This window comes from Nylanderia fulva, unplaced genomic scaffold (genome assembly GCF_048542155.1).
Source record: "Nylanderia fulva isolate GAGA-0341 unplaced genomic scaffold, ASM4854215v1 Scaffold23, whole genome shotgun sequence".
Taxonomy (NCBI): Eukaryota; Metazoa; Arthropoda; class Insecta; order Hymenoptera; family Formicidae; genus Nylanderia; species Nylanderia fulva.
Window position 1 is genome coordinate 313,454 of NW_028190293.1, and position 14,901 is coordinate 328,354.

The following is a 14,901-nucleotide window of genomic DNA, read 5'->3' on the forward strand; positions in this document are numbered from 1 at the left end:
TGTACGAGTCTCGTTGAATTTCTTCTCCGACTGTTTCCGCTTTGGTCTAACATTTCATCATCGCAAACGCTTTTTGCGCGTCATGCGAGGGTTGCGTTTCACCCGCTACATCGCGCATTCTGTTGCGGTTTGCCAAATTAAGCTTGGCATTTTCGACTGGTGCCCGCAGTTTGCGGTCGGAGCCCTGAAATGTGTGCGAATAGAAGGATATCGATCCTGTCGATGTAAGCGAGATCGACGACGAGTTTGCGAGTTTCTTTTAGATGAGTAACGTGATACACTCAAGCGCAGGTCGCGCGGTTGTTTCGTATATTTAGTTTCTCTTCTTTAATTTCGCGTTCTCGTTGCTCCTTCCCGAAGGTTGAATTAGAAAGATTTTCTTTTCCACTCCGTCTGCGTTCGTTCCGTTTCGCCATTATTCGCGCTGCTTTCTCTTGTGTTTGCGTAGATTTTTATTTCTTCTAGTCTAGAGTTCCATTAAAGTTTGACTATCTTTTTTCCAACCTGTCTGGGTTCAGTGATCAAGATTCCTCGAATGCATCTTGGTCTATTTTCTGCCAGTAGTCGCAATATTTGTCGTGTTAATAGTTTCAAACGTATAGTTGAATTTTCTACGCGCACGTAAATGAGAGAAAATAATGCGCGTATTTTTAAATTGATGTAAAACTATCAACTGTAAACAGGAGACATCAGGATGATGACTATATGAAGAAGCGTACAATGGAGGTATATATTTTATTGTATATATTTTAATGTTCTTTTTTTTTCTTTTTTGAGAAAATACGTATACTCGCAACTCGATACATTTTCAGCTACACGGGATGCGATTCGGCATTACCACGGCGTTATTCGCTATAAAAAATGTTGGACAAAAAGAATAACTAGAATTTATTGCTACGTCGAACAGTGGACAGAGAACGTGTGCCTTCGGCTGATGGGCGTGATAACGCCAAATCGCCGGCTGTTTACATATCATCTATATATATAAATATATATATATATAGATAGATATATTATACGTATGTATACTTATACATTTACTCGCAAAACATGTACAACAAACAAAGACTATCTTTCGTAATAGTTTACGTATATTTATTCGACTTAAAAAAAATACGGCAAGTATTTCGTATATTATTCTTGTCAATAAGTGAAGAGGCGTCGACAATGGTATAACATCTTGATTTGGTACATTACACATACGTACACTCTGAGATACAACGCTAAAACACTTATCGACTTCGCTCTCGCAATCTTGTCTCCTTATCTAGTATGTTTCTATTATTTCATTGTTATACAGATAACGCGCGCTGCCTATCCATATAACCGCGTAACCGTGAAAGCAAAATATAACGAAAGGAGAAGAGGGATGACATATTTCTTTCGGTGTTTTGTATTTGCTAAGGGGATTTAACATTACAGGTGTCTCTCGTTACGAAGCGCGAGCGTAAATCAAATCGTCCGTATTTTCGACTTTAAATCGGCAACGTGTGCAACAGAAGTGTCAATCTAACCGGTGACACCGGTGTGCGAATTTTCAAAACCGATATCGCATTCTTTACGGTACGATATTATTATATTAATGCGAAAGAATAATATTGCATCTATTTCAAATAAAATTATACAAATTATTTTTAAAAAATTGGGTGTGCGAGGAAGAAAAGCTTCATACAGCGTGCATTAAAATTAATAGTAACTATGTATTAATAAAAATAGCTGTCTTTGTCTCTCTAATTTTGTTTAAAAAAATTTAACAAAAACACCAGCTTTCTCATCAGCCTAATAATTTATAAATACAGTCAAAACTCGCGGTAAGTGACATTCATATATACACACACACACACATACACGATTTTCGCACAAAGCTGTGTAATAGTAGGTATTTTTTATACGAGAACAAACAAAGTATCGAAATGTACAAAGGCATCATCTCGCGACTATGAACAAACGTGCACCTCTGATATCTCGACGTGAAAATCTCTCTCCGCTATTTCATCATCAAACACACTCGGCTACTTCGCGCAGCCATCGCTAATAATATAACCGCGTAAAATACGTTCTATCAATTAAACGTTTTAATTCGCATATCCTGCTTGAGAAGCGAGATTATTACAGCGTATATAATAACAATATAACAGGGAGTGTCTCGCGCGCGGTTAATAACAAATTGTGTACATACAACAGAATGCTTATAAATCTATCGAGAGAAACGCAAATTCACGTTATCGCTGGCTTCCCTCGCGTATATCTCACGCGCCATCAGAAAAATAGGCTTATACGAGACGATGGATTAACCTTTCTAAGCGTCGGCATCGCAGATTACCCTAGGTAGGTTCTCGCTGTCTCTCGGAATTAATATTACACATATCTTCTCGACGTATCTTTACAAAGAATTTATCGATATATATCGGTAAATTGAAAATTATATAAAAGATTTATGATAAAAGTAGTCTTTCGTACAACTTGAGGAATTATACCTTCTCTATATTACGCATATCTTTACCATAAATCTTTTGTATACAATTTTTATCGATGACAAGTTGAAATTAATAAAATATTATCTATCGAGAACAATTACTATATTTATTATTGGGACGCTTGTCTGAACACGCAGCTCTAGATTTTAAACGGCGTTTGAATTTAAATTTCGACACTGAAAAAAAATTTATTGAATTTGAATAAATATTTATTTCGATACTGCCTAATAAATCATTTACTTAAAACTAATAATATTAATTTGATGTGAAAAATATTTATTTGATAGAAAATTGAAGAAAATCCTTTTCAATACAGATAAATATTGATTTGATTGAAATAAATGATTGATTAGACTGTATTAAAATAAATAATGATTAATTTAATAATTTGTTTTCAGTGTGGATTATCGTGATACTTTGATGAAATTATCGTGCTGTAGGAACCGATTGCCAAGTAGAAATATGCTATACGCAATATATAGTTTGTCTTTGCATGTAAAACGCATTATTTATTAAACATTAATCATTTTTTCTCGCAATTATGGCGAGATCATAACTTCTGAACGCAATTATGAAACAATGTAATGAAATGTACATAGTCGGCATCGAAAGACTCGAGATAAGACTCTTATTTATTATCGGACACGTTATGAAAATCACTGAAAAAAGTGTCTCCGCGCTATTCTGACGCCAACTGTATCATAGGAGATGCAATGAAATAGTTTCCGAACTGATGATCAAGTGGCTATCTCCGCTTAACAAATCTCTCATATCACTCAAACTTTTAAAGTAATAATTTTTATCTACTCTTAAATATCTTAGATAACCAATAAAAGTTATTAACATTATGTCCAACGACCATTTGAAAAAGATGTAAAAAAAAAAGAAGTAAAGAGTCTGTATGTGTGAGAGAAACTCTCATCACCGAGATTGTATGGATCTTCTTCTCTTCCATCGTTAAGGGTTAATACCTAACGAGATTACTTTGAAGGAGATAATAGTGAATAGGATTAGTCAATTACTTTTTATAGTGTCAGTCCGGAAACTTTTTGATTGCATGCTTGCAAGTTTTGGTGAAACAAGATTTAAGTAAGTAATGAGTATGAACTAGGACTGTAAATGTTCGAATAATCCCGTGTTATTCGGATAAATCGAATAAACTTTAATATACACGTGAGATTTTTGATCAAATATAATTGAATATTTTTTTAAACAACTGAATGAGAATATACATATATCAAGTATCAGTTGTATTCTCTCTGTATTGTATTATTCGTTTATTCAAATATGTACAGTTAGAAATTGGTCAGAAATATCACAAATATTTAGTAAATATCGAAATATATATATGATGATAATTCAATCATCTAAAAAGTGTGTGTATTCGAAATACTTGAATTATTCGACCATTTGTTTTATCTCAGATAGAATTATTTGAATGTCTCAAAATTTAATTGCTGACACACACATACATGCACACACATCCAAATATCCAAATATTTAAATATATCAGCACTTTAAATCGGCTTTATATACATGTAGCCCTATTACAAACGTTTCCTTACATGAATTACAACATTTCCTTGCATATCGTATCTAATTTACAAATGTAATCTTTTTATCGCACTAATTAAAATGTCTATTATATCTAATAAACGCCATGATATATTCGACAAACAGTTCGGGAAATCGAATGCAAAAATTCTCCCGACAAATTCATGACCCGTATCCTCAATTGTTTTGTATAACGTAAACTTTCTACATCGGAAAGTGACGAAATATCCGTTCAAGCGTGTGCGTAAAAAATATTTCGCTATCATTAACGACCCATAATAACTATTAACAATCTATAGTTTGAAAAAGGGATTTTTTGAATAGACGGAACGACAAACGTGAATGAACGTGTTGCGCGTGTCTGCATATATATTTAATAACAACAGTGGATATACATGTAATGTAAATATACAAGTACAAGACGGAGCGAATACAGACTCACACACCCTTGATCTCTTTACATGTACGTATATACATATTCTATTCAGTGCTCGTACACTTGATTACTCGCACATTTTCGCCATTTTATATGTACACACATATACAGTCGCAGCCCGAGATTATTGCCAGCCGACATAATTTCGGTGAGTTGATGCTATCGAAAAGATGCGTCAGTGTATGTAAATCGAGAAAGATTATTTTCACCCGTGTGTGTTTATGACAAAATTGTAAACTTGGCGAAATATTATATCAGTTTCAAGTTCCAAGATTGTTCTCACGCCCCTTCAATCTCTCGAGTTCGTTCTTTCAATTTGCTATCGTTACTAGTTGCATTTTACAGTTTGCCTCTCATTCTATTTTATTATCGTCGTTACAAACCTAATCGCGCCGCCGCTCGACTTACTTTAGTGGCGACGTCCGCTATTAAGGTGGATATGAATTTGAGCAGCGTCTCGGGACCACTGTTTAATAATTCGTACGTTCGTGTTACACCTACGGTTCACCTCTCGTCTCTTGTATAAAAACTTTACGAAAATAATTGCTCTATTCGTAAAATCCGGCGACTCGCGCGTTTACCGATTTACAACTATAAGGATTCAAAGTGATTTTTCCCCAGCATCATCCCTTTATCAACCCCCTATCGCAAATCGCGCCCATGGACAAGCCGATCGTCGTGAAATCTTAAAGTGTATAACGAGCAGTTAATCGCGATTGCTCGGTCGCATTAAAAGTGCGATTCTTTGACAGAGAATTTTTTCAATAACGAGCTATGACAAGCGTCTCATAATTTCAGAAAATCGTCCCGATCGGAACAATTTGGACAAATTACGCATATGCAAATCCACAAGTATACGAGAAAAGATCCTATTAATTAATTCGGTACAAGAACAAACGAAAGTCTTTGATAACATCCTACAAATCGAACCGCCCACTCGATATTTTTCGAATAAAAGTGCAAGAAGCAAAAGAACCTACTAAAAACAATGAAAAATAAGACGCGTTTTTCTCACATATATATATATTTGCGTGAATCTTTTTTATTATATTTCGTAAGCGTAAGCCGCAAATATCTAAACATCCAATAAACGACAAAAGTACCAACTCGATTAACGTTTCTCGGTAAGAAAATATATATGTACGTAATCCTACAGTGTATATATATAATTTTAAGTACATAGTAGTAAATTGCTGACCTACATGTGGAGGTAGTGTTTACAAAGAGTCGATCGACTGACTTTTTTTATCGTCGAGAAATAAATTCTTTCTCCATTGTCATAATTATGGAATAAAAGTGTCGGAGAAAGAAGGATGCGGGTGTGGTGTCGATATAACAATGTGACTCTTACAAAGAGAATCTATGCCTTTTCTCTCCACCAGAAGGGTCGGCAAAAATATGAATAAATTACCTCTTCGCGAAACAGTATACATATACGAATTAATCCGTCTGAATAAAATGAGATATTTTACACACAATCCCTCGTTCATCGTCGTAATCGAAAATCCGATGATCAATTTTTCCACGCTATACCGCACTTTACCCGTTCGTGTGTCGCCTCCGATCGAGCGTATACCGTGTAAAGTGGTGCCTGCATACGCCTCCACTTCCGCCTCCCTTAATTACGCGGCTACTCCGCCGATGAGTGTCGCGCGCGGCGACTAATTGTCTATCATCACGAGCCGTCGAGAGACAACGAGTCGACTCGCGCATCCGCCCGCCCGCGAGTCATCATCCCGAGTCATCATCCCGAGCTGTCGCGCTAATTACGCGCCCGACGAGCGAAGGCTGATGCATGCAATCGTAACAACAAACTCGCGCACTTTTTTTTTTTAATTGGTAGACCTAACAAACTACCTCTCTCGCGTGTCCCTCAAAATGGCGTACAAATATCATATCGACATATAGAGAAAATCGCAAGGATCATTGAAGCGTAATCTTGTCGCGTCATCTTCGAGCGATTCCAGGGGAAAAAAGTACGGAACGCGCATCTCGTGTCGTATCTAAGCGATCGATCGCGCGGTAAACCTTTCTTAAGGACTATTGTATTACAAGTACGCCGGGGCTACATTACGACAAAATCCCAAAACCCGACGACGTCTTCCTCTTCCAAGGACAATGACAATAAGACGCCGTCTCGTGATCTCTCGATCGCTTTTCCGTCGCTCTGACTTCCGGCCCGAAGTAACAATCGTGTCGATCACCCGAGAGAGTGATCCGTAATTCTCTCGGACCGGCTGACTTTGGCCAGATTTCGGCTTCAACCGCGGGCTGACCGGAAGATGAGATCCGTGAGACGAGAAGACCGCCACGTCGTCTCTTCCCTCTCTCCCTCCGGTTTATCAACCCCGCGTCGAGCGGGTATGATTAAATCCGCAGAATAAAGCGAGACCACCTCGGGCAAGAAGACGCCGCGATTACACGCCGGTGTGGTTGAATATGTAGGAGACGTTGCTGTCCTGATGGACCGGCGGCCCGTGCCAGGCTCGTCTCGTCGACGAATTGTTGTTGTTGTTGTTGTTGACGTAATAGGAGGACTTTCTCATGCTCGTCGAGGAGGACATCATCGCGACGGTCTCGTAATACCTGAGCTTGCCGCAGCACCGACCGCTCTTGAGAATGGCGATGAAGCCGCGTCGGTACTTCTTGTTGAAGAAGGCGTAGAGGATCGGATTTATGCAGGAATTGCTGGCGCCCAACCACTGGGCGATCGGCGTGGCGATCGGCAAAATCTCGTCTTCTCCCTCTACGATGTCGCCACCCAGCTTGATCACGGCGAAGATGACGTAGAGAGGCAGCCACGAGAGAACGAAGAGTATGACGACCACGACCAGCATCTTGACCACCTTCACCTTCGACTTCTGCTGTAACCTCTCCATCTGGGCGTCCTTGGTGTCGGTGGGTATGTGCCTGCGCCACACCTTGATCCATATGAGAATGTAGCAGAGAGATATGAGAATCATCGGCAGCACGTAGCAGAGGATCAGGTTGCCGATCAGGAAGAAGAGCGTGCCGTCCTCCGGATGCGGCCACGTTTCCACGCAGAGACGCAGATCGGGCTCGTCCTCGTAGATGGAGACCAGATCGAAGAACAGCAACCACGGTGACGTCATCGTAAGAGCGATGAACCAGATCACGACGATCATCATGCGGGCTCGCCGTTTCGTGATTTGGCATTTCAGCGGCCACCAGATCGCCAGAAACCTGAAAAACATACATCGGACGGCTCTAGAATAATTATTCATTATTTTTATGTTTGCGTTTATTTCAATGGACTAAATCAAAACTAGAGAAAATTTTTCATTTTACGGAATCGAAATATTCAGTAAGAAAACGATTATTAAAAATGTATATTTACTTATCGAATGAATAATTGTTGAAATTATTCTCAAAATGGCATACTTAATTTTATTTTAATTTATTCTTCATTTAATTTTAATTGTTGAATTAAATGACGGTTCAAATTAATAAATTACGACAAAGCGCTCGCGTTCCGCGAGTTTGATTAACAGGCTCCTTCGTCGCGATGATAAATTTGTACCATCGAAAAGCATATATAGTCGTGGATTATAGATAACTGTCTGATTTATCGTATCGTTTCACGAAGAATGCAGAACACGGTCGCTTTACGAGACAGGTTCGGGCACGAACCCGCCTACTTGACGCCCGTACAACCGTTACCATTTTTAGATCTAACATATGGAATTGCTAACAAATGTTCCATTCGCTCTTTCGAAAGACACTCGCGCCCGTCACGCTCCGACAAGCATGCAAACCGCTTGAAAATAGATATGCGCGGGAGAATATCTTTTGTGTGACGCACACGCGAGAGTTGTTCGCTGTTCGACAAACAAGTCAAATTATATCTAAGACAAGCACATGTTTTTGTCGGTATCGATTTGATTCGATTACCTTGAAATACAAATAAATTCCATTAATTATATTATCGCAAGGCTAATAACATTGAGCATACTCTATAAGGGAGGTCTCCATAAGAAAAACTCATATATACTCGTATATACATTTTAAGACACATTTGAAGACATTATTTCTCTTGTCTCCTCTCTTTCTCGCTGGAAGAGCGATTATCCAATAATTTCCAAACGAGTACGCAAATGGCGTGCACCCGTGTGTCTAACGGGATAAGAAGTCGCGGGGATAAATCACTTTAGAACAATAGCACCGGACCATCGTTCACGACGACGATGACGCGAAACGAGAGCAAACTGCGACGATACTTTTGTTTTGGAATTCTCGTTAACCGGTGACGAGGCGTGTTCAAATTCAAAGGCGATTTTATGCCCGCAAATGAGACACCAAAGTGATATCTTAGTTGCGGGAGAGATAAAGACTCTCGCGCGCTTCTTATTAATTAAAATAACTTTAATATTTTCGTTGATGAGGATTCCGATAGAATTCATCGAATCGTTATTTTTTTTCAGGTCGATCCTCGCATCCGCTACGCGCTTACGAACGAACGCATCTTATCCGCGTTTTATCGGCATCATCGTCTTCGGAGACCTTCGTCGATTCGATGAATAAACTTTAAATACTTGTCGCTGCGCGTCGGGAGACCTTCATAAATCAACGCCGGGACCGATACCGATCTACGAGGGTACTCACAGAACGCGTCGTCACTTCCGGAATCGTATGGCGGCACGTATACGTCGCTCTTATCGCGATAAAGATATATATGTAATGCAAAGAACCCTTCTTCCCCGCCGAGTCTCGAGTGACGAGAAGCGAGTTGATGAAGAGCAAAGTTGGAAAAATCGCGGAAATCTACCTAGCCCAAGGTCATCTATTGTCACACGAGGAGGGGCGAGTACAATAAGAGGATTCGCGATGATGATCCCGAGACCAGGCATCTATATAAAGGGATCGATTGCCCGCAGTTGCAACTGTAGTGTCGTCCTGTGCATTGTTTGCCAAGGAAAAAAGCTGATAAAACACTTAACATGTTCAAACTGGCAAGTATATCCATCTCGTACATTGTGTGTATGTGTATGTCGATTTAATTCCGACCGCGAGATGTTCACTTCCGTGACGTTAATTTTTAAGTACCACGCGGGATGTTACACGCGACGTAAAATTCTCGTCTAGCGTCTTTATTTTCGATATAAAGCCAGCAATTTTTAAACAATCAAAAATGACACAATAATATATTACGTAAAATTATAAATGAATAATTCTATCTCAAATATTATCGCGAATATTATAAATCGTTTACGGTGGGTTCAACAATCGAATACATTCCGCGCTAGTGTTTGAACGTAACTATAGAGGAGTTACATACGATTGCGTAGGCAGTGCGCGTTCACGTTATAAATTCGTTAAATTTCCCTCGAATCGTTTGGACACTTCGTTTCATGAATCGTGCCTGTGACATTTTTTTTCGAAACACCTATCGAGAAAAATTCTAACGATCGCGAGACTAAACCTCTAAAATAAAAAGATCACGCGAAAATTATTAAATTACCAGAAGAAGAAAATGAATGACCACGAGAAGGGAGAGAAGAAAATGAAAAGAATCGTTCTTGGCACGTGCGATCGTCGCGCGGTGATTAATTGGAACGAGATGATATCGAGCTCGCGAGTCGCAAAAAGGGAACCGATCAAACGCGCCTCGGGCACACTCTCGACATTTTTCATAACTTTCTTCAAAACTGAGGGTGAGGCAAGCCTCTCGGAGTTCGGGCGACTTATTATCTTTTTTTTTTTTTAACGCAATTATTCTTCGCAGATTCTCGCGATCGCGATGGTGATGGCGGTCACGTGGGGTGCACCAGCCCCGAAACCAGCAGGAGGGTTGCTGTCACCTTATCCTCCCTTGGTCTACCCTCCGTATGGAGGGTCGTATGGAGGATCGTATGGAGGGTCGTATGGAGGGTCGTCCTACGCAAAGGGAGCTTATCCGTATTATCCGGTGGTGATCCCTCTGGTGTATTTCAACGGCAAGTGGGTCCATCCGCTCTTCCTCTACTGATTTCAAGATCCGCGTCAAGGTCAACGTCAACACCGGCGCGAGACGTTCTCGTATATATTGACGCGCGGCTCACCGCAACGCGCCAAATGATTCTATGTGTATCACGTGAAATGTTTCCCGAATAAAGTATGCTTTTGTCGCAAACGCCGCAGTACGCTCGTTGATACTCTATAACGATTTCCCTTTCTGTCAGGCGCCGGCTCTTGCCAGCGCGTCTCCGATTAATTCTCTCGTCCGAGCTCGCCAGACTGAGCGCTATCAATTCTGCTGTCCGTTTGTTTCAATAATAACGCATAATCGTGTCGTTCTATCATTTTGTCTGTTAGAGCGATACTCATACTCATTAACGTAATTAAATTATCGAAATAACAAGTGAAATTTTAGTCTCGAAGTACCTACTAAAAATGTAAAGTAACACTATTGTGCATTCAGGAAGCAGATACGCGTTCGATATTTATTATTCATCGTTTTTTAATCTTGATGAGCCTCAGTTTTATAATTCAATTAATTCGAAGTCGTACGAACGAGAAAATAAATTAATAAGAGCGAGATCCAGGGGAAATAAATCATGTAATATTAAAAGCTCATAAATAATTGTATATGAGGTCGCGCGCAAGGAATATTAAAAATTATCGGCTAAATAACAAATAACATATCGATTCTTCTCCATCAATATAAAAAAAAAAATGAGAATCGAACGCACTTAATAATTAACATAAAATTATGAAAATATAATTTTACAATTAGAATTCATTGCAATATTCTGTTTATCTAAAATTAACGTCAATTAGATTTAATTTCAATTAGAATTTATTACATTGTTTCATTCATTTATTACATTGTTCTATTTATCCAATAATTGTCGATTGTTCTATTTCTATATATATATATATATATATATATATGAAATAATTGTTTAAATTATTGGTTGTTATTCATAATTATTAAAGACAAAACTGTCATATACTAGACACAAATCTTGGCGAAATCGTTCGAAAAATTTATTTTTCCGCCGTGCAAGATGTGCATAAGATATTAACGTATTAATGCATACTAACGCGCATGTATACATATTGTTCTGATAAAGGATATTACGATAGCAAAATGTAACCATGTGTATCAAGCAATTTCTATTATTATTATGCCTTTAAATTTATTCGAGAGAGAAGATGAAGGTGATAATCGTATTTTGCGCGAAACGATCGCGCAATATAACTATTACTAGTTTACCGTAGAGAGAAGAAGTGCATTTTATATGTCGTCACTAGGAAAATGCAATCTTCAATATTCTCTGGCATGAATGAAAAATTCATATTTCATGCAAGTATACGCAATTTCATTTTATGCATTGTTTTTGTCGACAAAAATCTTTCAACGATTTATTTTCTAAAGTATAGCAGATGAATAAAAATAAGAAAATATCAGATATCGAGTGACATGTCGGATAATATGTTAATGGGACAGTTTCTCGTCGAAATTTGTTATTATTTTAGACAAAGCGCTTAAGATAATTAATTCAACTTTCCGTGACTTCTATATCCATTGATTTCGAATAGAGATCTCAACTTTCACAAATCATCAAGTATGAGCGTTTAGCAGTTTCCTCTTCCTTGTTTCTCATCTACATCTCATCCGAAATGCATGTCAGTGACCAATAAAAAGTAAAGATATTGAAAATCCTAAAGTAAAAATACTCGAGGAAGAAAGAAGGGCAGAGACACTCGTAAAATGTGTAAAATCGGAGTCTGATACTGATTTCGATGCTTGCGCATACGTGTGTATACATATATGTATATGTATGTGTGCTCGCGTACAAGATGGTGCCGTCGATATGTCTATAATATCTCTCTTTACACAAAGGATAAAAAAGTACGTCCGCGCGCACTCTGGTTTATTGCGCCCTTAGCAATAATATATATATTATACCCACGTTCAATAAAAGCGCTTACTGTATTCAGCGTGGAAATAAATGGCAAGATTGATAGATGTGCGGAATGGCGAACGGAAATCTCTTCGCAAAGTTAACCGGAAGGAAGTGAAGGGGAGGAGAAATGGTCTTCTCTTACTTTACGATAGCTCGAGAATTTGGGGAGAAATGTGACCAATAAGACTCTCGCTGGAGATTTGTAATTAAAATTTTATTAAAATTCCATATGAGAACACGAGGGTAGAGGGTTCGGGGATGATGGCGGAATGATCAAGGCGAAATTTAGGTCGATGAAGCCAAGACGAAAGACGAATGTAGGAGATTCTAGTGGCCGATTCTAGTGTGTTAGTCCCAATTGGTCCGCTTCGTCGTGTGAACTCGGTCATGGTGGGCCTGATGATGACGATTCGCAACGGCGAGCGAAATCGGCGGGAATGTGCAATTTTTTCCTTCGAGCCGCGATCTTCTCCTTCGCGTCAAGAGGACGATTTCGATCGAGGAGGACGTGGAGGACGTATGTTTCTTTTTTTGTCTTTTTTGTTTTTCTTCCAGGGCTGTGTCGTCGTGAGACTCGGTGGTGGTGGGGAGTTTGATTCTTCTAATCTAACCGTGCAGAGCAAGGGGGACAGCACCATGACCAGCCAGAACAGTCCTGGTGACGACGGCCGGGCTGTGCACAACGGGAGCGATCGGCTGGGCAATCAGCTGGGCATGGACTGGAGCGACATGAGCGATCGCGGGAGCGACGACCGCCGGAGCGTGAATCGGGCCGGTGCCAGCATCGACAATGACGCCGGTCAGACCACCGGGGAAAGCAACTGCGACAGCCAGGATGGCAGCGAAGACAGCCTACGAAGAAAATTGTCAAGTAGATTTATAAAAGCGTCTTTCTCCTCGACCGAGTCTCTGTCTGTCCCTCCAAATGAATATTCGGATGTTTCGATCGCGCTTTAAAAAAATGCAGTGACAAAATGTAGTACGAGTGATTTCGCTCGCGTAGGTTTTTCGCTGGAAAGAGAGGTGAAGTTATTGTAAGCCGCGGTCGAAAAGAATCTTTTTTCTTTGTTGGGTACACGCGTGTATTCAGCGCGAGATAGCGACGACGAAAGAGTTGCCGCGGCTTGGAGAATCTGTATTTACTCGAGTTGTAGAAACGCGAGAGAGACTCGAGAGACGAAAAGAAAATCTCGGGTATCGTGGAAAATAAGAGCGCGCGAAATCGTACCTTCTCGACGCGCACTGGATCAATTTTTCACAAATCGTAGGCGGTTAAGTTTGACGTAAAAATTGGCGGATCGATGGAAAATGCTCGAAGGAAATGCGCGGCTCTGCAAAAGCAATCGGTGAAAATATGCGCCGCTCGGAAATTGAAAGGTCGTTTCAAAGGTCGAACTACGGTTCCATTAGACGCGTTGTGTATTCTGCATAACATTTATGGTCTCATCGATAGTCAATCGCACAGGCAATGATAAAAATGCAATCGGTAAATGAAACGGTTGCGGTTCAACATTTTGTAATTGTAATCGAAAAGAAAATTGCGGAAAGAGAGAGAGAGAGAGAGAGAGAGACAGAGATCGATATAAATTGTAATTTAGATGAATCGTGTGTTGGCTTACCAGCTTGAACATGTTGATTGGTTGTGGATTGCTTGGTACTTCTCGGAAGTAAGTGAGCTTATGCCTGTTTAGGCGATTCGAGAGTCTTATATACCGCGCGCAATTTTTTAAAATCACCATAAACTTGATCACGTGATCCATGGTATCAAGTATGACGATATACGTCGTATTAATTGAGTCAGCCGATCACCGAACGTGGTGGTGGAAACCGCGCAACCAATCGGTTATCGCGATACCAGTCCCAACGTTCGCCAATAATATGGTTCGCCAATAATGCGCTTTCAACCCCTTCAAGCATCCATCTCGCAAGAATTGGGTTAAGACACTCCAGTGACGTGAGACACTGTAAAACCGATATCCAACACGCACTACTCGCCACGCGAGTATACGAGTATCACACACGATCGCGTGTATACTACGTGGAGAAAAATTGCGGCTGGTGTTCACCACTAAATTTCAAACTCATTTTATAAAGATGCGATCGAGATCTAAACCCGCGACCTCGACCTTCTTCGTACTTTTTCGAGTATCGCGCGAATACTTCTTTATATGAGAGCGCGTTCTTTGTAGCCCAAAATTGTAGTTTTTGACAGTAAATTCTGGATTCCACATCCAGATATTCGACATCTTTATGTAGTATAAAGGATCTATTCGTGATAACTTTGATGAACTTAAACCGTTACATTTTCACGAATTTTAATTGAATAATTGTAATCGTATGTTTTTATTTTATATAGAAATATGATATCAACCATCAGGATTTATGTAGCAAAAATATGCTTTAAGTAGTTAATAAATGTTTTCACAAGAGTTATAAAATTCAATATACTTTATTCGTAAGTACCCATTTTGAGACTCTTAGCTCTAATATTTTATTATGATTTGATGGCTTGAATATTCTCAAT

At 39.5% G+C, this 14,901-nt stretch overlaps 3 protein-coding genes across 3 annotated transcripts in view; 1 reads left to right on the plus strand and 2 right to left on the minus strand.

Annotated features, from left to right (window-relative positions):
• Positions 1–729: 729 nt before the first annotated feature.
• Positions 730–14,901, minus strand: part of SIFR (SIFamide receptor) — a 40,080-nt gene continuing 25,908 nt past the window's right edge. Inside the window, exon 3 of the mRNA XM_029301027.2 lies at positions 730–7,671. Coding sequence (XP_029156860.1) covers positions 6,885–7,671 — 787 coding nt within the window. The 3' untranslated portion in view covers positions 730–6,884. The remainder of the gene's footprint in view (positions 7,672–14,901) is intronic.
• On the plus strand, positions 9,363–10,597 carry LOC146723113 (uncharacterized). The gene is made up of 2 exons (XM_085483046.1): positions 9,363–9,437; positions 10,211–10,597. The coding sequence occupies exons 1-2, from the start codon at positions 9,426–9,428 to the stop codon at positions 10,451–10,453; spliced, it is 255 nt and encodes an 84-aa protein (XP_085339172.1). The 5' UTR covers positions 9,363–9,425; the 3' UTR covers positions 10,454–10,597.
• Positions 12,571–14,068, minus strand: LOC114929476 (uncharacterized). Its single transcript, XM_029301028.2, has 2 exons — positions 13,997–14,068; positions 12,571–13,229 (listed from the first exon to the last, which is right to left on the minus strand). The coding sequence occupies exons 1-2, from the start codon at positions 14,006–14,008 to the stop codon at positions 12,984–12,986; spliced, it is 258 nt and encodes an 85-aa protein (XP_029156861.2). The 5' UTR covers positions 14,009–14,068; the 3' UTR covers positions 12,571–12,983.